At 50.8% G+C, this 19,060-nt stretch overlaps 6 protein-coding genes across 6 annotated transcripts; 3 read left to right on the plus strand and 3 right to left on the minus strand.

Moving 5' to 3' along the window:
- Positions 1-724: 724 nt before the first annotated feature.
- LAESUDRAFT_721694 (G-alpha-domain-containing protein) lies at positions 725-3,324 on the plus strand. The gene is made up of 15 exons (XM_040908059.1): positions 725-1,046; positions 1,099-1,113; positions 1,175-1,195; positions 1,248-1,273; positions 1,331-1,810; positions 1,859-1,974; positions 2,028-2,080; positions 2,130-2,195; positions 2,249-2,315; positions 2,440-2,472; positions 2,524-2,596; positions 2,653-2,833; positions 2,895-2,977; positions 3,030-3,063; positions 3,122-3,324. The coding sequence occupies exons 1-15, from the start codon at positions 824-826 to the stop codon at positions 3,172-3,174; spliced, it is 1,524 nt and encodes a 507-aa protein (XP_040768097.1). The 5' UTR covers positions 725-823; the 3' UTR covers positions 3,175-3,324.
- A 995-nt stretch (positions 3,325-4,319) lies between these two features.
- Positions 4,320-8,997, plus strand: LAESUDRAFT_693936 (uncharacterized protein; the record flags this gene model as incomplete). The annotated part of the gene is made up of 13 exons (XM_040906177.1): positions 4,320-4,497; positions 4,964-5,024; positions 5,075-5,292; positions 5,346-5,618; positions 5,674-6,213; positions 6,249-6,348; positions 6,408-6,565; positions 6,701-7,316; positions 7,364-7,470; positions 7,539-7,580; positions 7,631-7,751; positions 7,798-8,119; positions 8,169-8,997. The coding sequence occupies exons 1-13, from the start codon at positions 4,441-4,443 to the stop codon at positions 8,995-8,997; spliced, it is 3,444 nt and encodes a 1,147-aa protein (XP_040768098.1). The 5' UTR covers positions 4,320-4,440.
- Positions 8,998-9,426: 429 nt separating this feature from the next.
- Positions 9,427-11,416, minus strand: LAESUDRAFT_755868 (uncharacterized protein; the record flags this gene model as incomplete). Its single annotated transcript, XM_040912093.1, has 4 exons — positions 9,427-10,672; positions 10,725-10,807; positions 10,859-10,994; positions 11,064-11,416. The coding sequence occupies 4 exons, from the start codon at positions 11,414-11,416 to the stop codon at positions 9,427-9,429; spliced, it is 1,818 nt and encodes a 605-aa protein (XP_040768099.1).
- Positions 11,417-11,679: 263 nt separating this feature from the next.
- LAESUDRAFT_810021 (uncharacterized protein) lies at positions 11,680-13,334 on the minus strand. Its single transcript, XM_040914178.1, has 8 exons — positions 13,219-13,334; positions 12,927-13,146; positions 12,729-12,871; positions 12,511-12,676; positions 12,313-12,455; positions 12,190-12,256; positions 12,099-12,126; positions 11,680-12,047 (listed from the first exon to the last, which is right to left on the minus strand). The coding sequence occupies exons 3-8, from the start codon at positions 12,841-12,843 to the stop codon at positions 11,853-11,855; spliced, it is 714 nt and encodes a 237-aa protein (XP_040768100.1). The 5' UTR covers positions 12,844-12,871; positions 12,927-13,146; positions 13,219-13,334; the 3' UTR covers positions 11,680-11,852.
- Positions 13,335-14,107: 773 nt separating this feature from the next.
- LAESUDRAFT_422310 (uncharacterized protein) lies at positions 14,108-15,414 on the minus strand. The gene is made up of 3 exons (XM_040902391.1): positions 15,377-15,414; positions 14,941-15,137; positions 14,108-14,832 (listed from the first exon to the last, which is right to left on the minus strand). Exons 2-3 carry the CDS (start codon positions 14,995-14,997, stop codon positions 14,356-14,358), a joined length of 534 nt encoding a protein of 177 aa, XP_040768101.1. The 5' UTR covers positions 14,998-15,137; positions 15,377-15,414; the 3' UTR covers positions 14,108-14,355.
- A 1,393-nt stretch (positions 15,415-16,807) lies between these two features.
- Positions 16,808-18,219, plus strand: LAESUDRAFT_645108 (uncharacterized protein; the record flags this gene model as incomplete). The annotated part of the gene is made up of 7 exons (XM_040903899.1): positions 16,808-17,004; positions 17,054-17,233; positions 17,284-17,338; positions 17,391-17,578; positions 17,648-17,654; positions 17,706-17,820; positions 17,873-18,219. 7 exons carry the CDS (start codon positions 16,808-16,810, stop codon positions 18,217-18,219), a joined length of 1,089 nt encoding a protein of 362 aa, XP_040768102.1.
- Between the last annotated feature and the right edge of the window lie 841 nt (positions 18,220-19,060).

The raw sequence follows: 19,060 nt of genomic DNA on the forward strand, positions 1-19,060 counted from the left end.
AGGACACCTGTGATTCGCGGGAGAAGATCGGCCCTGCCATTGTCAGTTTGCCAAGGAACGCTATTGATCTGTGTATACGGACGCAGGGAGAGTCATCGCATGGCACGGCACTTGTCATGTATATTTGAACCTTGGTCCTGTCCGAAGCTCCTGCTGTGCCGAAGCTGTCGAGGAGATAGCGGCGCAAAAGTGGACAATGTCATGTCGTGCCCAGCCTTTTCGCTCCCGAGGGAAGGGATACCATCGATACCAATCTCACGGCATGTACATCTCTGCGATGCGCGCCATGTGGCGAGTCGGCAACTTGTCTTCAGTAGTCTAGGGGATAGCACGCTTATCATGGGTACCGGGTACTTTCAATATTGCATGTAGTCGATCAGCGTTCGGTTTGGCCATTGCACGCACCAGCTTCGGGGATAGCACGCTTATCATGGGTACCGGGTACTTTCAATATTGCATGTGGTCGATCAGCGTTCGGTTTGGCCATTGCACGCACCAGCTTCGACGCTCTTCTTGTACTAGAATGTATTATTTGATGAAGTTTCGTCGTGAACGTAAGACGGGTGCAGTTGTCTGACAGGATGTTCCGTCTTCCCTCCGCCGCCGTTATCTGCAAATCTGAGGATGAGCATTTTAAGCGGGATAGCACGCGAGTTACTATTCCGCCGGCAAGTCCGGAGTGATCTCGTAGACACCCACGTCCACAAATGTAGCCGCGGCGCTACTGCGACTCAATTCAAGCGAGCGCTGACGTTGTTATGTCATTTCGCAGGGGTCTCTTCTTCTCCAACAGCCATCGTCGCTGCGAGCGAGGCTGGTTTGGATGACCGTCTACGTTGACAAGATGTTTACGGCCTATTCGCCCTCGACAGACCCTCTCGAGCTGGCGCTGGCGCCTCCTCCAGACGAGTCTGAGCAGGATCGCCGCAACAGACTCGCTGCCGAGGCAGAGGCGAAACGCATTTCAGACATCATCGACGAAGAGATCCAACGTCAGGAGAAGACAGAAAAGAAGGGCCCAAAGCCAATCAAGATCCTCCTGCTGGGTGAGTACGGTACAGCCACGAGATTGCAAAGCTCATTTGGGACGGTTTTCAGGCCAGAGCGAATCAGGTACGGTCTCATCTCATCTCACCTCCTGCACTGCAACCTGACATTATGCCTTGGTCGTCAGGGAAGTCCACGACACTGAAGAGTAAGTCCGTGATTGCAACAGCAAGTGATGCCGTCGTTGACCATCGTTCCAGATTTTCAGCTGATGAATTCACCAAAGGCGATTCAGTTGGCGCTTGTTTATGTGGCGTCTTCGCTGACTATCACTCCTGTCCAGGCTTTCCGAGCCGAGCGCGCATCATGGCGTGCGGTGATTCATCTTAACGTCGTGCGTTCCATCCGACTCATCCTCGAGGCCATGTCCGACGCGCACGCCGCCCAAGTTCCCGGCGCTAAATTCCTCACATCTCACTCCTCCACACGCGCGTCTAGCAGCCGCAGCCTACTCGATCCCGATGGTGGCATCCCGCGCGCATTGCCACAGCTCACAGCAGAGCACCTCAAGCTCAAGATGCGGCTATCCCCCCTACTCCAGGTCGAGCAGGCACTCATTCGCAAGCTTACTCCGCCAGGTTCAGCCGAGTTCGAGGCGACACACCTCGCGCAGATGTCCAACGTGTCATACATGGACCGCATGCACGCCAAGGAAGTCGCGGTGAACACGACCTTTGCGTGGAAGGGCATCTTCAGTAAGTTCATGTCCGATACCCGCGATAGTATCGACAGTAGAGAGGCGATAGACTGGGATGATCCAGAGGTATGCTTGGTGGAGCTCGCAGCGTGATGCGAGGTTGATGGATTTTAGGATCCGGGGAGGATCATTTATGCCTGCGGCGAGGACATGATCCGACTCTGGAACGATGATACTATTCAAGCGCTGTTGCGCGCACAGAATATACGCCTCGAAGATCAGCCTGGATTGTGCGTAATTATCGTATAAAGGCAATCATTGCTGCTAATGAGATATATCACAGCTTCCTAGACTCGTTAGATCGAGTCACGTCTCCTAGATATGTGCCGAGCGATGGTATGTCGCAGGAGATCCTCTAATGAAGCTCACACTGAACTTGCTCTAGAGGATGTATTGCGCGCACGTTTAAAGACGTTGGGCGTAACGGAATACAGGTTCTCAATCAAAGAAGGCAAGCGTTCTTCTGTGGTTACGGCACGATGGCGTCGTTGACTGAACATCTAGGCAACATGGGAGGCGGTACTCGCGAATGGCGTATCTACGATGTCGGTGGTCACAGGTCTCTGGTACGTTCGGAGGACACTGTCCATGGATGATGCTGACACGTTAACGTATTCTATAGCGAGGTTTGCGCCCTACGTCCTAACCTTTGAGCGCTCACACTGATATACTATTCTGTACTGTGCGATCTGTGCAGCGGCGTGGGCGCCATACTTTGACGACATGAAGTGAATTTCTCCTTGCATCCTTCAACCTGATTGAATGCTGACGCGTGATAGTGCGATCCTGTTCCTGGCACCCATCAGTTGCTTTGACCAAATGCTCGAGGAGGACGCAAACGTCAACAGATTGGTATGAGCATCATCGTTCCAAGTTCTCCCGATTTCGCGACTGAACATTACTTGTAGGAGGATTCTGTACTCTTGTGGAAGTCGATCGTGTCGAACCCGCTACTCAAGAAGACAAGCATCGTCTTGTTCCTGAACAAGGTCGACATCTTCAAAGCGAAGCTGGAGGCAGGCATCAAGCTTGGGAAGTACATCGTCTCGTACGGCAATCGGCCAAATGACTTTGAGAGCACGTCGAATTGTACGTGGGGCTCGACCATATCAACAGTTGCGAGAAAGGTGCACTGATGCTCGCTGTGCAGACCTGCGGCGGAAGTTCGCCCAAATTCATAAGGAACGATCACCCGAGCAGCGGCAATTTTATTGCCATTTTACTACTGTAACCGTACGTCTACTCGTCTCTTCTCAAGTTCGGCCTTGACCAAGCGTACATATAGGATACCAAATCGACTCAGCACATCCTGGTTGATGGTAAGCATCCCTGAGCTGCATCCCCCTTCACGGCGTATATTTCAATATTGCTACACAGTGCAGGATACCGTGATCATCAAGAATCTGAAAAATAGCAGTCTCATTGCTTGAGGTTACTTGACTTATTGGTGCTTTTTCTTGGCTGTATAACATACTCGCGCTTGATACCTAAGTCTTCTGCGCTATGACTGTAATTTAGATACCTCCAGTGCGTCCGTTCTGATAAATCTATGTAGAATCTCGACTATAACCATCGACCGAACGGATGAAACCGCTGAAGGACCGATTCCGTTCAAAAGTCGAGAAGGTCATAAAGTCGCCAGCGGGACTAAGGCCTCGCACTCTTGGGAATTGTCCGATCCAGCGGTATTAAGAACCGGATAAGAAGCGGCCCCCGTCAGAATCGCGGCTGCAATCTCGTAGTACAATCCTCGGAACGCCCCCTTCGAGGAACATTGCAGACTCCGGCAACTAGTCGCGCCATGCATATTCTGCCAGTCGCATTTGACCGGTTTATGCAAGGCCTCCCCACGTCAAGACATCGCAAGGTGACGATAGAGAACCCAATGTTCGCCCCATCCCTGGTGTATACACGACGTCGCGATCTGTATTTCGGTCATGTTCTCGTTCCAGTCATCGTTCTGAACCCGTAGCACGCAGAATCTGTTTCTCTTCTTTCTCCTTTCCTACGTCGCGAATCGTTTACTTCGCATACAACGCGCCAGCACGCGTCCAGTGCTCTCATCACGTATCTAACATCACTTGTGTGCACTCTACCGGAGCCAAGGCGTTGGAACTCACGCACGACAGACACTGCAAGCTTCATCAGCAAGTGTAACCGTCCAGCCGCACCCGAAGTGTGCTTGCAATCGGCGTTCCAAGAATGTCGTATCTACTGCGTCGTGCAGGCAACCATGTTGTGCAGTACAATGATCATCGTTAGTTCGCCGGTTGGGCCTTAACAGAGTTCTGCCTCAAGTCCCTACCTATGGACAGCTGACGATGACCGCCGTAGACTGCTGGCGTGGAGACCATAGACGAGCGTATGGTCCGACAGCTTCCGACAACTTCGAATTTGCTAGCCCGACTGACGAATCGCGCCCACGTGACCTACTGCAACTCCTATCCGAACCTTCGCTCGACACTCTTTCTCGTAGATTGTCGTGTGTTCTGCGCTGTTTTTCCTCATCTTGCTTGCTTTGATTTTTATACCTAACGCTATTACAAATGCTCTGATCTTGCTTTCGAAAATCTTGTATCAAAGGACGGATCTCGAGTTAGTTTGCATCTGTTGCCTACGGGTCGTTCCAGTCTTCGCGTCTTTTCAGTCACATCTATTCTCGCGTACAAGCATCTGTCTCACCAAAGGAAACAGTCATGAGCGAGAAACCTCTCTTAACTCACATTCTGTCCTCTACATCTCTCACATCCCAGGTATGTTACTCCTATCTGCTTTGAAGTTCAGAGATGCGGAACAGTGAAGGCCGGCGGTCCGCTTTTCGTGCTCTGGAATGACTCCAGCGGGATGCCCTGCGACACTATTTGAAATTGACGGGGTGATGTGTATTAACGACGGGTTTTGCTGTGGAAAGAGAGCCATCGCAGTAGCGAGACACTCCATACGCCATATGGGTCGTAACCCTGCTGGCATGTAATGCAGTACAGTTTGTGTATAGGTCAGACAATTTTGGTGCTTGTGGAGACTATTATGTACACTGTTTTGGAGTATCAATGATTGTAGAGCTATTCTATACTAATGGTGCAAGTGTCTAATGCCCTGAGATGAAGCCAGTCTGACAGTGTTAGTTATATGCACTGCAGTGTTTTGGTTATATTGTACAAATGACAATTGCTGTTAAGACTGACATGCCATTTTTCTGATGATTATTTGTTTGAGCAGAGTTCTCAGTATTCTGATGGGCTTGAAGCTATTGATGATTACATCAGAGCTCTACCCACCAGTAAGTGATCATTTGCTGATTTAATCATCAATTTTATGCATCTCTTTTAGATTTCCTCGAGGAGGACGAGGAGCCTGCATTGCGCTCTGCCAAACGTGCCGCCACGGAAGACATAGAAACTCCACGAGCGACAAAGGCGCCAAGGCGCCATTCCAGCTCTCACCTTGAGATCTCCGAGGTCCCACTAATAAGTGGATCACCTATCTCAAGTGGCCGAACGCTCATCGCGGAATCCGATCCAACTGCGATATGCGAGCCTCTAGTGATCGTGAGCCAGACTTCTGTCTTAAAGATGTCATGAAATGATTGCTAGTATTACAGGCTTCTGCTCAAGGCATCCGTTGGGGTTATATCGAGAAGCTTCCATGGGGGGCACAATGGGAAATCTCCCGCCTCCTCAATGCCGGTCTCGACTACGACAAAATCACGATTGGCATGCTTATTCGCCTCGGAGAACTCAACGCGAATGCTACCGCGGCCCCCGAGGTTTCGAAGCTCGTCGCTAATGAGCTCTCCAAGAGAGGTTCCAGCATAAAGGCCGAGATGCAGGATGACGTCTTTGCCTCGGCATTCCTCAAGGAGCGGAAGGTGAAGGTATGTATTGGTCGCCAGTATGCACCTTCTTCCTACTGAGATTAATGTCCCATAGTTACCTTGGGAAGAGCTCGATTGGGAGGAGGCTGCGCTGATGCGGAATCCGCACGGTGGTCTTGGATTGAACGATAGTGTACCTGACCCCGGCTGGTACGGCGGAAAAGTGCATTTCACCGCCAAAGTCGTCGTCGAGCGGGAGAACAAGACATCAACGATCAAGATAAAGCTCGACAAGCCGCACCTCGGGTCCTCCAACCACTTCGCTCGGCGTTTCGGGTCTCGACGATTCATTCGCGTGCGGATCCCAAAGGACTTCCACGCGAAGGCTGGGAAGGACATGCCCGAAGACGCCCTACTCAACTACTTCAGGCGGCCAGTGGTCATCATGGGCCGTGTCTTCCGAGCCTTCTATGCGAAGGAACAGAACGTATTCTTATTCCAAACGAACGAGTTATTTAATGGCAAGCGCATTTTGCAGTCCAAACCTCGTTCGTGCAAAGTCAAGACATGTAACAATCTCAGCTTCTTGGATTTCATCAACTTCCACAATAACATGGAGCTCAATCGAGAGCAGGCAAGCTTCTTCTATTTAATTGTGCATCACGTCTTCACAGCTATTCACATTGCTAGACTATGGTGAAATGGGCTGCACGATTTGCTCTAGGACTGTCCAATTCAGTCCCTGGTGCAAAGTTGTCCCCATCTATGATCGCATTCGAGGATGATATTGGTATGGACCATAACATCGAGAATCGCTTACATGAACACGCACTGATGGACTTTGCATAGCATGCGACAGCTGGATTGGTACGGGCAAAGTACCGAACGAGCAGAACATGACCGACGGCTGCGGATTCATTCGAGCCGATATTCTATGTCGAATTTCTGATCGAATGGGCTGGTCCGCTACTCCCAAGGCCATTCAAATGCGATGCTACGGAAGTAAGGTGAATTTACGAAAAACACATCTCTATGCCTCCTCTTGCTTATTCTCTGCACAGGGGTTATTGCTGCACCATCCCCAGTCGGAGCAGCTCGTCAACGATGACATCGCACCAGGCATTTGGCTCAGACCGTCCCAGCTTAAGATCAAACTATCACAGGGAACTGCCGTACCGGAAGATGTCGACCCTGCGAAGCTCATTATTGACATCGTCCGTCCATCGCGGCTGACTACCCCAGCGCGTCTATCGACGGAAACGATCATTAATTTCGCCGAGAATGGGGTGCCAAGTACCATCTTCGTCAAGCTCATGCAGCAAAGCATGGAAGCAACGGTGGCCGGGCTCACAACATGGGAAACTGAGGTCGACCTATTTCGGTTATGGATGAACGTTGCGCGCGCGGGGGGTGTTGTAGCTTGCCGGCTTGCGAGAGAGGCAGCCGGCGCTGCTCGTGCAAGAGGTTTCGTGTTCGAGGATCTCAGCGACAAGCTTGGTGATGAAGACGAAGATGGTTTCGATGAGCTTGACAAGGCCCTTGAAGAACACAGCACTGCATGGTGGGCCGATCCGATTAGCGGCTGTCCGTCCACCTTGGAAGAAACCGTGATGGTCCTTCTCGATGCTGGCTTTCACCCGCGCAATTGCCCGGTCCTCGGCGCGAAACTCAAGGAAGTTGTGAAGAAATCCGTTACTGTCTACGCGAAGAAATTTCGCACAGACGTTGCCATGTCTTGCACGGCTTTCATCGTTCCGGGTATGACGACTTCCAAAGCATATCGGCTCCGCTTATTTAATCATCAGACCCGTTCGGTGTCCTTGAGCCTGGTCAGGTGCACATCAAGAGCTCAAAATGTCATCTGCTAGACCAAGCCGGTAATATGACCGACCAGATTCTCGGTGACGTTCTTGTGCGTATCATGCACGTAGCAGGTTTCTACGGTACTTTATCTGATATCAATCTATCTGTGGATTATAGGTTACTCGACACCCTTGCAAGGTGCCCACGGATGTGCAGAAAGTACGCTATGTCGTGCCATCTCGATGGCTGATGTGCTAATGTATATATAGGTCAAAGCTGTATATCACGAGAAACTTCGGAATTACATGGATGTCATTGTGATATCAACCAAGAATCACACCTTTGAGGGGAAGCTCCTGAACCGCCACCTCGCTAGTATGACCGGAGGTGGTACGTTGATGCCTGAGTCTCCTCCGTGTTCACCACTCATGCAGAGCAGGTGACTATGACGGCGACACAATGGAGGCTTACTGGCTACCAGACCTCGTGGAACCTTTCCGGAATGCTGATCCAAGATTTGCTGTTGAGCCAGCAACTGTCCAGGCATGCCTTGGCAAGAATAAAGAGACAGTTGCAGAGTTTATTGACCGATGGGTCACTGGATCCTGCGAGTCAGCTGAGGTCATCCATGCATTGCAACCGTATCTTCTTGGTGCTCTGAAGGACTCGAACAAAGTCGGGATTTACTCGACGTACTGGGAGAACTCTATCTATTCCAATGGATATAGTCATGAGACGACTATTTTCTTGGCATACATGTAAGCAATCATGCGTATGGACTGATTGTTGTAATAACGAAGACCTCAGATTTTGTGAAGTGCTCGACGGCTCCAAAAGTGGGGTTACCGTTTCTCCAGAGAAATTCATGGAGCATCAAAAGACTTTTGCACACCGCGCTCCAGAATGGAAGGAGACCGATGAAGACCGCGAGGCATTCCGTCGCTCAGGGACGAATGCTGCCAACCTTCAAAGAGATAAGAAGAAACTCGGTACGTTCATCATGGATACCATGTGCAAGGAGGCACAGAGAGCAGCCGACAAACAGTTCAGAAAGGTTGAAGAGCTGTTTAATGGTGGTGCAGTCAAACGCGATGATGATCTGTGCGCTCCGTGGCTCTGCGCAGTGCGGCGCGCCGCTGAAGCGTCGAGGAGAGGACAAGGTGATTTTGCACAGAAAGAGTTGGACACAATAAAAAAACACGTCGAATGGGTGTACGAATCATGGCGGTCGTTACGCAACGCGGAAGCGGACGAAGGGCGCAAGGGTTCCGGTAGTGGCAGCAAGTCGAAACACCATACAAAGGCGGCTTTCACGGCCCTGCCGATCGAGAAGCGGCAGGATACACTACGAGAACTTTCAAGGAAGTTCCACAGCGGCCCTCCAGTCTTTGGCGATAGCGACGACGAATCATCCGAGGTGCTGTTGCATTACAGCGCAGAGGACGTCCGCATGCTGCGTGCATCATACGCTTACATCTTCGACTACGATAACTCGAAAAGGCACTGGTCGCGGTTCCCATGGGATGTCAGCATGCGGGAGCTCTGCGAGATCAAAGCACGAGCATTGGGAGGGACGAAGATGCTACGAGAGAACTTCTACGCGCGAATGACTATCGCGAAAGCTTTCCTCCATTGAATTGTCATTCTTTCTTGTTCTGGTGAGTTTCTATCTGCCGTGTTGGTGACATTTTGCTGATCAAGTGCCTTATCAAGGCCCTTTGCTTTCAAAATCTCATATACCATGTATTGGCGGTACGTAACCTTCTGGAACGGTTGGATGGCCTGGATATGATGAATGCAACACGTACTCGTTCTGCATCGGAACCAAAATGTAGCTACACATGTAAGAATAGCGGGATTTGCAGAGTGCTTCCACGGCTGATGGAACGAGACCCACTTGAGCTTCAGCGCTTCGACTTTCGGACTTCAACGTTCAAACGTTCAATCTTCAAGCCGGTGCATTCAATGCGGCAAACAGACAACAAGGGTATCAAATGTATCAGTGCAAAGATAACATTGCGGGAGAATGCTATTCATACGACATTGAACCGACCTCGCGGGCCCATTAGTCGTGTCGCACCTCTGATAAAACGTCTTCCTGGGGTTCCATCGCAGCAGTCTGCTCTTCAGTCACGTCGCTCATTGCTCGCTCGCTGCTGTCAAGTGCAGGCTGGCTTTCGCCGTCAACAGTATCGGGAGATGCTTGCGGCTCCTCGGCATCGTCTGATTGCGTTTCATCGTCTCCGTGATCCTCCGCTGTACCCTCCGTAACGCGGTTCTCCGAGCTCTGCTGTCCAAGGATCTCCTCAGCCAGATTTCCGCTTGTTTCGGCTACAGTTGGCTCCTCGACGTGATGAGCCTGATCTTCAGTCACATCAGAGGCAGATACATCTGTTTCCGGCCTTGTGCGAAATTCTTCCCCAGTTCTCATCTCTGATACGTTCTCGTGTTCCTCTGCTGCCTCCGACGCTAACGTCTCTATTGAGTGCGATTCTGTGTGCGACCCTTCTTCGTCTGGCTGTTGATGGTCATCGCGCGGGATTGCTGGCTCTTCTTCAGGTTCCGAGCTCGACATCTGATGCAGCGCGGCCAATTCGGGAGCTTCAGATGACTCTTCCAACGTAGCATTGTCATGGTGTTCTGCGACTACCTCGACTTCACCCTCGGTAGTGGGAAGTGACACTGTGACGGCTGTAGTGGATTGATATGCTTGAATATGCGCTCCTTCGCCTTGTTCACTATCCTGAGATGTCGTTTCGGGCTGCGTTATCGAGGTCTCAGTTTGCGGGGCGTTAACATTGTCGCCCATTGCCGCTGCGCGGCCCAGTTCCTCGACCACACTGGCCGCTTCGCTGTACACCATGGTGTCCGTCCTGTTGCGACCCATCTTTCTCGGACTAGCATCTCGCTTCTCGGGCTCGCCTTGAGAAAGCGACGGCAGTACACCACCCAATGCATCAAGCTGCAAGATTCCGCCCCGCTGAGCGTTTGTAGTGGTCTCGTCGTCCCGCCCGCGTTCGTGTTCGCGCTTTGGATCGATTGATGCCGCGAGCAGGCGCGGATATTCATCCAACCCATCTCTATCGCGTTCGTCGGCTCCATAGCCCACGGTACCGGGAGGGATGACAAGAAACTCGGCGGGCACGAGGTCGAAGCGCGAGGTCAGCGCCAGAAAGCGAGCATAGAGCGAACTCTCAGCTTCAGCCTGCGCAAAGACGGCACGGTGATGGAAGTATGCGTGTGCGAAGATACGGCCGAGACGGCGCGCGAGAGAGGAGAAATGTCGATGGGACGGTGCGGGAATAGAAAGACTAGATAGATAGTCATTGATGTCGTGGATTGCATGCAGAGAGGAGGACGTACCGTGATGGGAATGCACGTGGGGAATTGAGGAGACCCGTCGCGCTGTCGAGTGTGTGGAGTATGTAGTCGATGGCGCAACATTGCTAGAATAACAGGCTGTCAATATGCGTTTAAGTCATTGGGCCATGCTCTACCTCCATAGCGCCCTCGCTTCCATGGGCAACGCATAGATAGAGCCACTCTCCTGCCTTCATCTCTGGACACGTCTGACGAGTGCATTCCTGCTGAAGCATTGTGATGAGAGGATGCGACAGATCCTGCGCCAGCCGTCTGCGTTCAACATACGACGAATATATCACAATCAAATAGTGTATCATGAAGTAGCATTCGCTTACACACCTCAACTGCTCGTAGATCCAACATGCCTCATCTACGGCTACCTCTTTCCCCTCGCCTTCCTTGACCCCAGCATTTTCCTGTTCCTTCTGGTGCTCAACGTCAGCGTCCTTCCCTTCGCTTTCCTCGCCCTTTGCTTGCCCACTGCTCTCACGCCCTCTCCCTTTGCCCGGTATTGATACGATCGCGTCGACGTCGTGCACGTCCTTGCGAATGAGTAGAGAAATGTATTCCTGAAGCTGAAATGCACTGTCGAGAGCAGAAAGGGGCGGAAGCTCTTTGACGGGGTAGAACGAGGATATACGCGAGCCTTTCAGTGGGCGTTGGATGGGTTCCACAGTGAGTGTCGCCGTCATGTTGGCAATATCAAGTGTCGCACACGTTTTTTGCCACTGCCAAAAAAGCACGTTCAAGCCAGGAAGAACCTTGAGCTGCAGCAGGAGTGCACTGCACGGCGTAGTAATTGCCAGACAGTTATGAAGTTGGGGATCGGCGAGAGCTCGACAACGTCCAACAGCATTAAACCAATAAGCGCCCGATATGCACGATCACATGACGTAGACGCGTGTCGAGCTAGAGTAACGGTACCAAGTCTCACAAGCTCACTATAAAATAAACGGGTCGCTGCACCCTAATAGAACATCCTCCGATAATGGTGCGGAGAAGTAAAGAATTAGAAGTGGATATGGATACTGACAAAATAACAGAGTGTTTTATGATATTTCTGCAGCAAATGAATAGCCAATTTGACTCTCAAATACTAGCTACCTGGCATTCGGACACGCGCGGGGCTTAACTCTGTTCGGGATTGTCCTGCATGTTAAGATCCTCACTCAACTCAATTTCGTTGGGTGCAGGCATTGATGCGCCAAACACCAAATCAGACGAGACACCGAGCTCCAACTCGGTTTGCGAAGTATTTGCAGCAGTGCTGTGGTTCGTGACAGGAATAGCCACTCTCCTTAGGTTGAGCAAGACATGGGATCCCTATGACGGGTGAACCATAAGGAATAGAGAGACTCTGCTCAAAATGCTCACCGCGAACGAGTACACAGACATCGCCCAGCTGCAGTAGAGTGCCGCATTATGATAAGAGTGTTGTCCTAAGTCGGAAATATCTTATGCTCACAAGTTAAATCCAGCAGAGAGAGGTTCTTCAAAGACGGAGTGGAACAATATGGCCAAGAGGTCAACGGCTGCGTAAGATATCCTGAATCAGAGAAGGCAGTCTCCTCTCGGGAAGAACCCGTACCTAAGATAAGGCCGAACGGCCATATTCCATCTCGAATCAGTACAGTAAGGATTGGCTGGTCCCCGAGGCCACGTCTTCTACTTTGCATGAACTTGACGAGCACAAAAATGCATAGCATTGCTTCAAACACGACGGGCATTATCCTGTAGCCTGTAAACCTTTTTTCAATGGGCTGGCGGGCACATTTGCAGCACGTACCATGCAATGACGGTTGCCTTCGGAGCGAAAGAAGATAGACAGAGCGCATCGTATCGGAATTTGGATGCATGCATCATGATTGCTAACCAGGTCATGGCGATGCTGCACACGAATAGGATTATGAGAGTCGCAAGGAGCCATCTCTCTCTATCGAACAGAATGTATACTGATTTTATGCGCTTAGCAGCAGGTCACAGCAGATTTTGCAGGAGACGAACCTCTGACGATCGAGATTATGGAAACCGCGACAATGATGCATTGCTGCAGTATAGACGCTATCAAGGCCGAAGTTTGACAGGTTGCATAGGAGAAATGGGTCCCGGGACGGTACATTGGCTGGAAAAAGATACCGAAGACAACGCTACACCAACACAATTAACGTTGTATGGGTGCTCGTATTAATGTATAGGACTCACATCTCCGCGATTATTGGGCAGTAACGAATGAAACAGTAGAGAAGCTTGACCCAGCTTCTAGGCCATCGGATAATCGCGATGACATTAAATGTATAGTGCGATAGTCTTACCGCCAGATCAACTCAACCTTGAATCGATCAATGAGAACAACCGGGAGGCCATCAGACCTCGTCTGCAATGTGTACTACGAGGTCCCACGCTAGAAATGTTAGTGCAGCGACTGTGAAAGATAACATTCCATGAGCCTGCGTTACTTCAGGTGAATGGCGATGAAGCAAGCGTCAGTGCATACCAGAAGTAAGTCCGGTAGCTCTCAGCTCTCCTGTGCTCACTGTCGTGTACGGAAGGTGGGTCGCGCAGTATCAGTCGACCTCCCCCCCTCCCCAACCTAAATGGCCGACGGATAGCATCTTCTAGCCTGATAATAGTCTCGCATCAACGCCGCTCCTTAATGCCGGCTCCATTAGGTTCACGATCTGGAGCCTAATGTCAAGAATGACATACCACTGCATGTACCTGCGCATAATATTCTGAAACACAGCGGTGCGGTGACGGGGTCTGACAGGGTGAGAAGGTGAAAACTAGAAGGATCACCGCCCAGCAGACGTGAGACCGACATAGAATAGTCATTGACATCACTGACCGGCTAACAGCATGTAAGTCGAATCTCAAAGTAGGAATTATATATTGTTTAGATCTGTTGGGAAAGCGCATGAGGTAGGCCACATTCCAATTCGATTTGAGCGAGGCGGATCACCTGTCAAAATGAAACACAGTGGCAATAATTAAGAAGTCACTGTAGCTCCGACGTCCGTTCGGGCAGACTGCATTCAGCCATATAGTGTCGGGAATGAATGTTCTGACTTACCAGCTGTTGGAAGGAGTGAAGACAGCGCAACCAGGAATAGCGTTCAGATCGCAATGAATTGACATCGGATCATTACAGGGAGCGTAGAGAAATAAACAATTTATCAGTGGATGTGGATACTGCGATCCGAACCCAGACCGAGTTTGGTCAACTTAATGTATCCTTTTGTGCTGAAGACCTCCTTTTAAGAGACGCATAGCGTAGGGCATACATATGACGTAAATCAACGAGTGCCTTGTAGTTCACGAAAGACAGATGTAAACATCGACAGTAGAGAGAACCGATACGACGCCAGGGACAGAGTGGCGCAGAGCTGAGGATGGCCTGGAAGGAGACAGAGACCCAATTTGGTGACGAGCAACATGCATAAAATGAGTGGAAGGTGTCAAAACTATCGCCAAAGCCAACGCCGCATGTCGAATCTATCTGGAGGAAACATTTGGAAGATCGTCTGAGCGAGGAATTCGAGAGTCAAGACCGCCATTATGGTGAAGCAAGGCCCATGCGCAAGACCGCGGATCTCGGAGGGTTGACAAAGGAGGCTAGCGTGCGGCGGGTTGATTAAAGACGGGGCTCCGCGATGAGCTTCGTATTCTTGCCATTTTGGATTCTACCCGCGACCCATATTCTGAAGGTGCTTTCCGTTGTGACAGGCATCGCAGGCGCAATCCCCATGTCGCACACGAGATGGACTGGGAAACCGACTTTCTTCTCTACTCGCAACAGAAAGTCCGGCAGCATGACGTCCACCGGCACCTTGAACTTCCAGATATCGTCACTGGAGGGTACTGACACCTTGATAATCATCATCCCATCCCTTGGCAGCCACGCCTGAGAAGTATCGAGTGTTTGACTTGAAGGGCTCGTGATAACGATAGTGGGCATGCGAAGGAGGTCATCAAGCGCCGCCATGGGAGGAACGTTCTCTTTCCCTCGGAATCGCCGGGCATTCCTGGAGCGGCTAGTCTTCACTTTCCGTGGGATATTATGGATGACTGATAGCACTTTCTTGGGAGTGGTGGTGGTAGAGCTATGCATCTTTAGAGCAGAGATGCGAGAAAGAATGTCAGAGCAATCGAGCGCGAGGGCAAGAATGAGAGCAAGTACAACGGGGACCAAGTGGCAGACAAAGAGACGTCGACATACTTTCTCAGCTTTGAAGGCTGCAGGTGGCTGACGCGCCGGCAAAAACGCAACTGGCATTACTACGTGTTGGCCCCATTCTCAGACTGTATCAAAATATCGTGATACCGCTAAAGGAGCATAGAGGAAACGAGAAATGAAGAAAAAAGCTAGCATGTCACTGTCGCAACCCAATCTGATATTCATTCATCACGGCGGCGCTAGAGAAAGGAGAAAACATGTCAGTTACCTGTCGAATTCCAAGCCTCAAAAAAGACATGAGAACATGACAGAATAATCAGCTTTCCGTTCTAAGACCGCACCCTACATGGTTCCTTCTCAGCATGCTGCGGGTAGTATACCAATGCAGAGATGCAGGCTTGGGCTTCACGGAGGCGAGCCTCTCAGCTCGATAGAGTTGACATCACATCAAAGATGAGTCCAACGGGAGATAGCGCACCTCCAATATTTGACATATCTCGCCGGTAAGTCCCTTTGTCTGTCGATTTGTCGATGTTGGACAACCGTGAACCCTGCTGGCTGGAAGTTGATACGAGTGACTCCCATCTTCATCGGCGCTGAGCGTGGAATACGCCTTGATTGCGGTCGCCATCCCAGCTTGCTCATTCATCACTTCTCAAGATACCGACAGACAATGCGGCCCTCGCGACTGCTGAATGACAAGCACATCGACGACAAAGATTACGAAAACACAAGTCTTCCGAGATCGAGGCTGTAGGAAGGACGCCACTCTCCGCCACAGTCAGATGCTGAAGTGTTCTGACAAGAACAGTAGAAGAGCCCTATCTGGTTTCAGAGAAATTTTCCGTCGACTGCGAGTCCAGGAAAGAGAAATATCGTGTGGCTGCCACAAAGAGAGCAGAGAATGGGACCGACTAAGCGCCAGTAACTTCCGAGCATAGCTTTGGCATTGGCCGCCGTCTAGCGCCGTCTGCACTGAGTTGACGCCCGCTTTTCTCTCAGGCCTCAATACTCAGTACTCGGTTTTCGAATGCTTATTCATTGTCTACTCCACAGGTAATGCAGTGGACTCTAGAGAGACGGCACTATTGGCTTTATTATTTCCAGAGGTTAGTTGAAGGTCCTTCCGCTGATACGCATGCAGGCCGCACTGCTGCTGCCGCGGCCGCCAAGGATCAGCACGCGTCCGAGTGCGTTGGTACCGCTCCCGGCTAAGGACGGAAATGGCATTCCACGTCAACGCAGAATAGAGTTGAGGGTAAGTTATCCCTCCTTCTCGCCTCTAATCGGACGAATTGAGTTGCTCTTCTTGTAGTTCGCGTCACTATCGCCTTATCGCACTCACATTCAGTGGCTTCTCTGTCATAATTGAGCGCGTCTGCAAATATCAAGGCATCATCTCACTACTTATCTATTGTATGTTAACACCGCCGTTTGCTAAAGGTGTCCATAGCGACTGTTATTTCTGCGTTGATCTTGATTGCGAGTGGAACGTGAAAGATGTGATGGGCGTGCGACGTCCCTGAATGCTTACCTCAAGTACCTCGAGGCGTGTTCGCAATGTGCCGTGGTTCTCAGCAACTTTCGCCTCCTGTTCCCCCGGCGGGTCCCACTCCTTCACTGGTCTGGTCATTTCTTCTCCACGCAGAGCGTATTCTGGTTAACTCATGACGGTATCCTTGCTTTCTGAACGCGATGCCTCTGCTGGTACGGTGATATATGGAGCGGCTCAGATGGCCGGTATAGAGGTAAAAAGCTAGAGAAGCGCCTAGGCCTATGTTAATGAATTTGCTCTTAGAGCCTGGTGGCCGCTGGGGCTTTGTCTGGTGCTGCCGTCCTGATCCTCCTCATGGTGCATCAGAGAGCTTCTGAGATTGCGGAGGTCGGCTCATGCGCGCACCTTTAGGTGATGGTGGTGCGGCCACCATGCTATCGCAACACCCACGTCATCCCAATATTCGTGTCCCTTCTTTGTGCGAATATTCTCCAAGCAATCGCATCCATGATGGACCTTCAGTGGTTAATGGACGGAGCCGTGGAAGCTGGACGATTCTGTGGCGCGCAAGGCGGCCTCAAGAATGGCGGCAACGTGGCCTCCGCAGTATGGTGAGGGGCGTGCCGCAACACTTAAAACCATTGTGATGACGCATATTAGGTCTGCGGCCCTATCAGTACACGTCTTCATGCTCCTCTTTTTAAGACGGGGGATGACCAATCGCACGTGCATCGTCCTCATTGCCTCTGGATGGATATTTGTCGGCTTTGTTGTTGCGATCGGTCCGCTCGCTATCCAGAAGGCAGAGGAAAGTTCCTACTTCGGACCTTCAGGTTATTGGTTCGTAGCATGTTTCATTTGCCAGCTCAGTGTTTTGATGGCGCTGATAGGTGCTGGATCACGCACGAATACCCTGAAGAGCAGATGTTGCTGGAGTATTTCTTCGTACGGCCAAGCCATCCATTTTTCATGGTACAAGCTAATTGCTGATGACTAGGAATTTTTGTCTGCTGCGTGCTCCATCATTCTGTATACCGCGATCGTTCTACGCGTCCGTGGCAATCTTATCATCGCGAATGACAAGTGGCGCCTTCGATTCGTACCCCATGGAGAGAGGTGGCTCCTGAGCGTCAGCCGCGACTACACTGACAACGCAATGATGAGCGTCGCGGCTCGGATGGTCTGGTGAGGGCATCTTTTTTTTTCTCGTTTTGTTGGGTCTTCGTTGACATTCTCATTGGCCCCATGTTGCAGGCATCCTGTGGGCCTCCCTATAAAAGCTCTAGATTATTGCGATTGACCATATCTACAGATAGCTTACACGATATGCCTTCTGCCGGTCGCCGTAGCGCGCTTCATCTCCTTCGATCTCCGAGCGGTGCCGTTTTGGGTCACAATCTTTGCAGATTTTATCTTCAACATGCAAGGTTCGTCGCGACGTCTTCGGTTTGATATCAGATTATTGTAAATATTTTGCAGGATTCGTGAACGTAGTCCTTGTTATGTGCACCCGGCACCTGATCCCGGACACGACAATGTTGCCAATGTTCGTTCCGCGAAAGGTCATTGACTTTTCCTCGTCCGAGGCGTATGGTATCACCCCGTTCACATTGCCGCAACCAGCGGCTGAGGTACCAGAGGGACAAGAGAAGAATCTGCCAGATGTCCCTAGCCATACGCAGTTAGAATGCATCGAGGTGCATTCAACCAATGCGGATCTTACGCGCAACGAAAGCACGCGCAGTGGTTCCTCGATAAGTTCCGTGGACTCGCGGATGCCTTTGTTCCAGAGGTGGAAAAGGCGATTTTCATTCAGGCGTGCTTAGGCCTGCGGTTATATCGGACTCTCATATGCTTGTAAGACCTTGTCGCTCGTTGTACTGGCTGGTTTTCTGTGGGTATCCTACTTGGAACTTCCACCGGTCCTGTTGTTTTGTTTATGTGGCGATTTTTGGCACCGTGGGGTTTTTTTATGTAACATGTTTCCAGTATGTTCGTGATTTGGGGGGTGGAACTTACTTTGTTCTGATATCAGTATGTCTAGTATGGAGCGTGTCGTCCTGTACAATCTCTTGTGGCTTGATTGACTCACGGTTTGATCCCCTCCGCTCCCGCTGCCTCGCGGCTCATGCAAGACGTATCATAGCACACTTCGCTGTTCGCAGTGCGAAATTCTCGCACAATTTTGAACACTTCTGATCGTAAATGGATGATATGTTACTTAATGACTATTCAGTAAATAGTGTGAATGCCAGCTGCGTGTCTTCACGCGTGCGCAGGATGAACTTGCGAAATGTGTGGTGTAGCTATGAATCTTGTCCGTGGGTTTTGAATGTTTCAAGCTGAGACCCTGCACCTGTGCGAGGATCAGAAAATGATGCCAAGCTCGAGCAGGAGTTTTGTGACAGCCTTCCATCGAATACGTATTTATGCTAGTAAAACTATCCTCTGAGATATCGTGACCTAAGTTCAGCCACCGACGCGTTTTTTGAATTCCAGAACAAGCTCCGAGAAGCATCACGGTTGGTTGGCGGCGGTGACCTTGTATGGCAGTGGCGGATCGCATCATAAACAAAAGCAAACAACGCGGTCGGCCGCATATATTGATCGCGTCCTGTGGCGGGACGCCTTCGCTTTCCTTTTCGCCCTCTTTCCGCTCTTGGCCGT

The sequence above is a fragment of the Laetiporus sulphureus genome, assembly GCF_001632365.1.
Source record: "Laetiporus sulphureus 93-53 unplaced genomic scaffold LAESUscaffold_5, whole genome shotgun sequence".
Lineage (NCBI taxonomy): Eukaryota > Fungi > Basidiomycota > Agaricomycetes > Polyporales > Laetiporaceae > Laetiporus > Laetiporus sulphureus.

Excerpts from the sequence above, each read along its gene's own strand:
- LAESUDRAFT_422310 (XM_040902391.1), bottom strand. The coding sequence starts at position 14,997 with ATGCCAGTTGCGTTTTTGCCGGCGCGTCAGCCACCTGCAGCCTTCAAA. Across the intron at positions 14,833-14,940 it reads CAGCCTTCAAAGCTGAGAAA|ATGCATAGCTCTACCACCAC; the intron begins GTATGTCGACGT and ends TCTGCTCTAAAG.
- LAESUDRAFT_810021 (XM_040914178.1), bottom strand. The coding sequence starts at position 12,843 with ATGTACCGTCCCGGGACCCATTTCTCCTATGCAACCTGTCAAACTTCG. Across the intron at positions 12,127-12,189 it reads CTCTCTGCTGGATTTAACTT|CTGGGCGATGTCTGTGTACT; the intron begins GTGAGCATAAGA and ends ACTCTACTGCAG. Across the intron at positions 12,048-12,098 it reads TGTCTGTGTACTCGTTCGCG|GGATCCCATGTCTTGCTCAA; the intron begins GTGAGCATTTTG and ends CACCCGTCATAG.
- LAESUDRAFT_721694 (XM_040908059.1), top strand. The coding sequence starts at position 824 with ATGACCGTCTACGTTGACAAGATGTTTACGGCCTATTCGCCCTCGACA. Across the intron at positions 2,597-2,652 it reads ACGCAAACGTCAACAGATTG|GAGGATTCTGTACTCTTGTG; the intron begins GTATGAGCATCA and ends CATTACTTGTAG. Across the intron at positions 2,834-2,894 it reads CTTTGAGAGCACGTCGAATT|ACCTGCGGCGGAAGTTCGCC; the intron begins GTACGTGGGGCT and ends CTCGCTGTGCAG.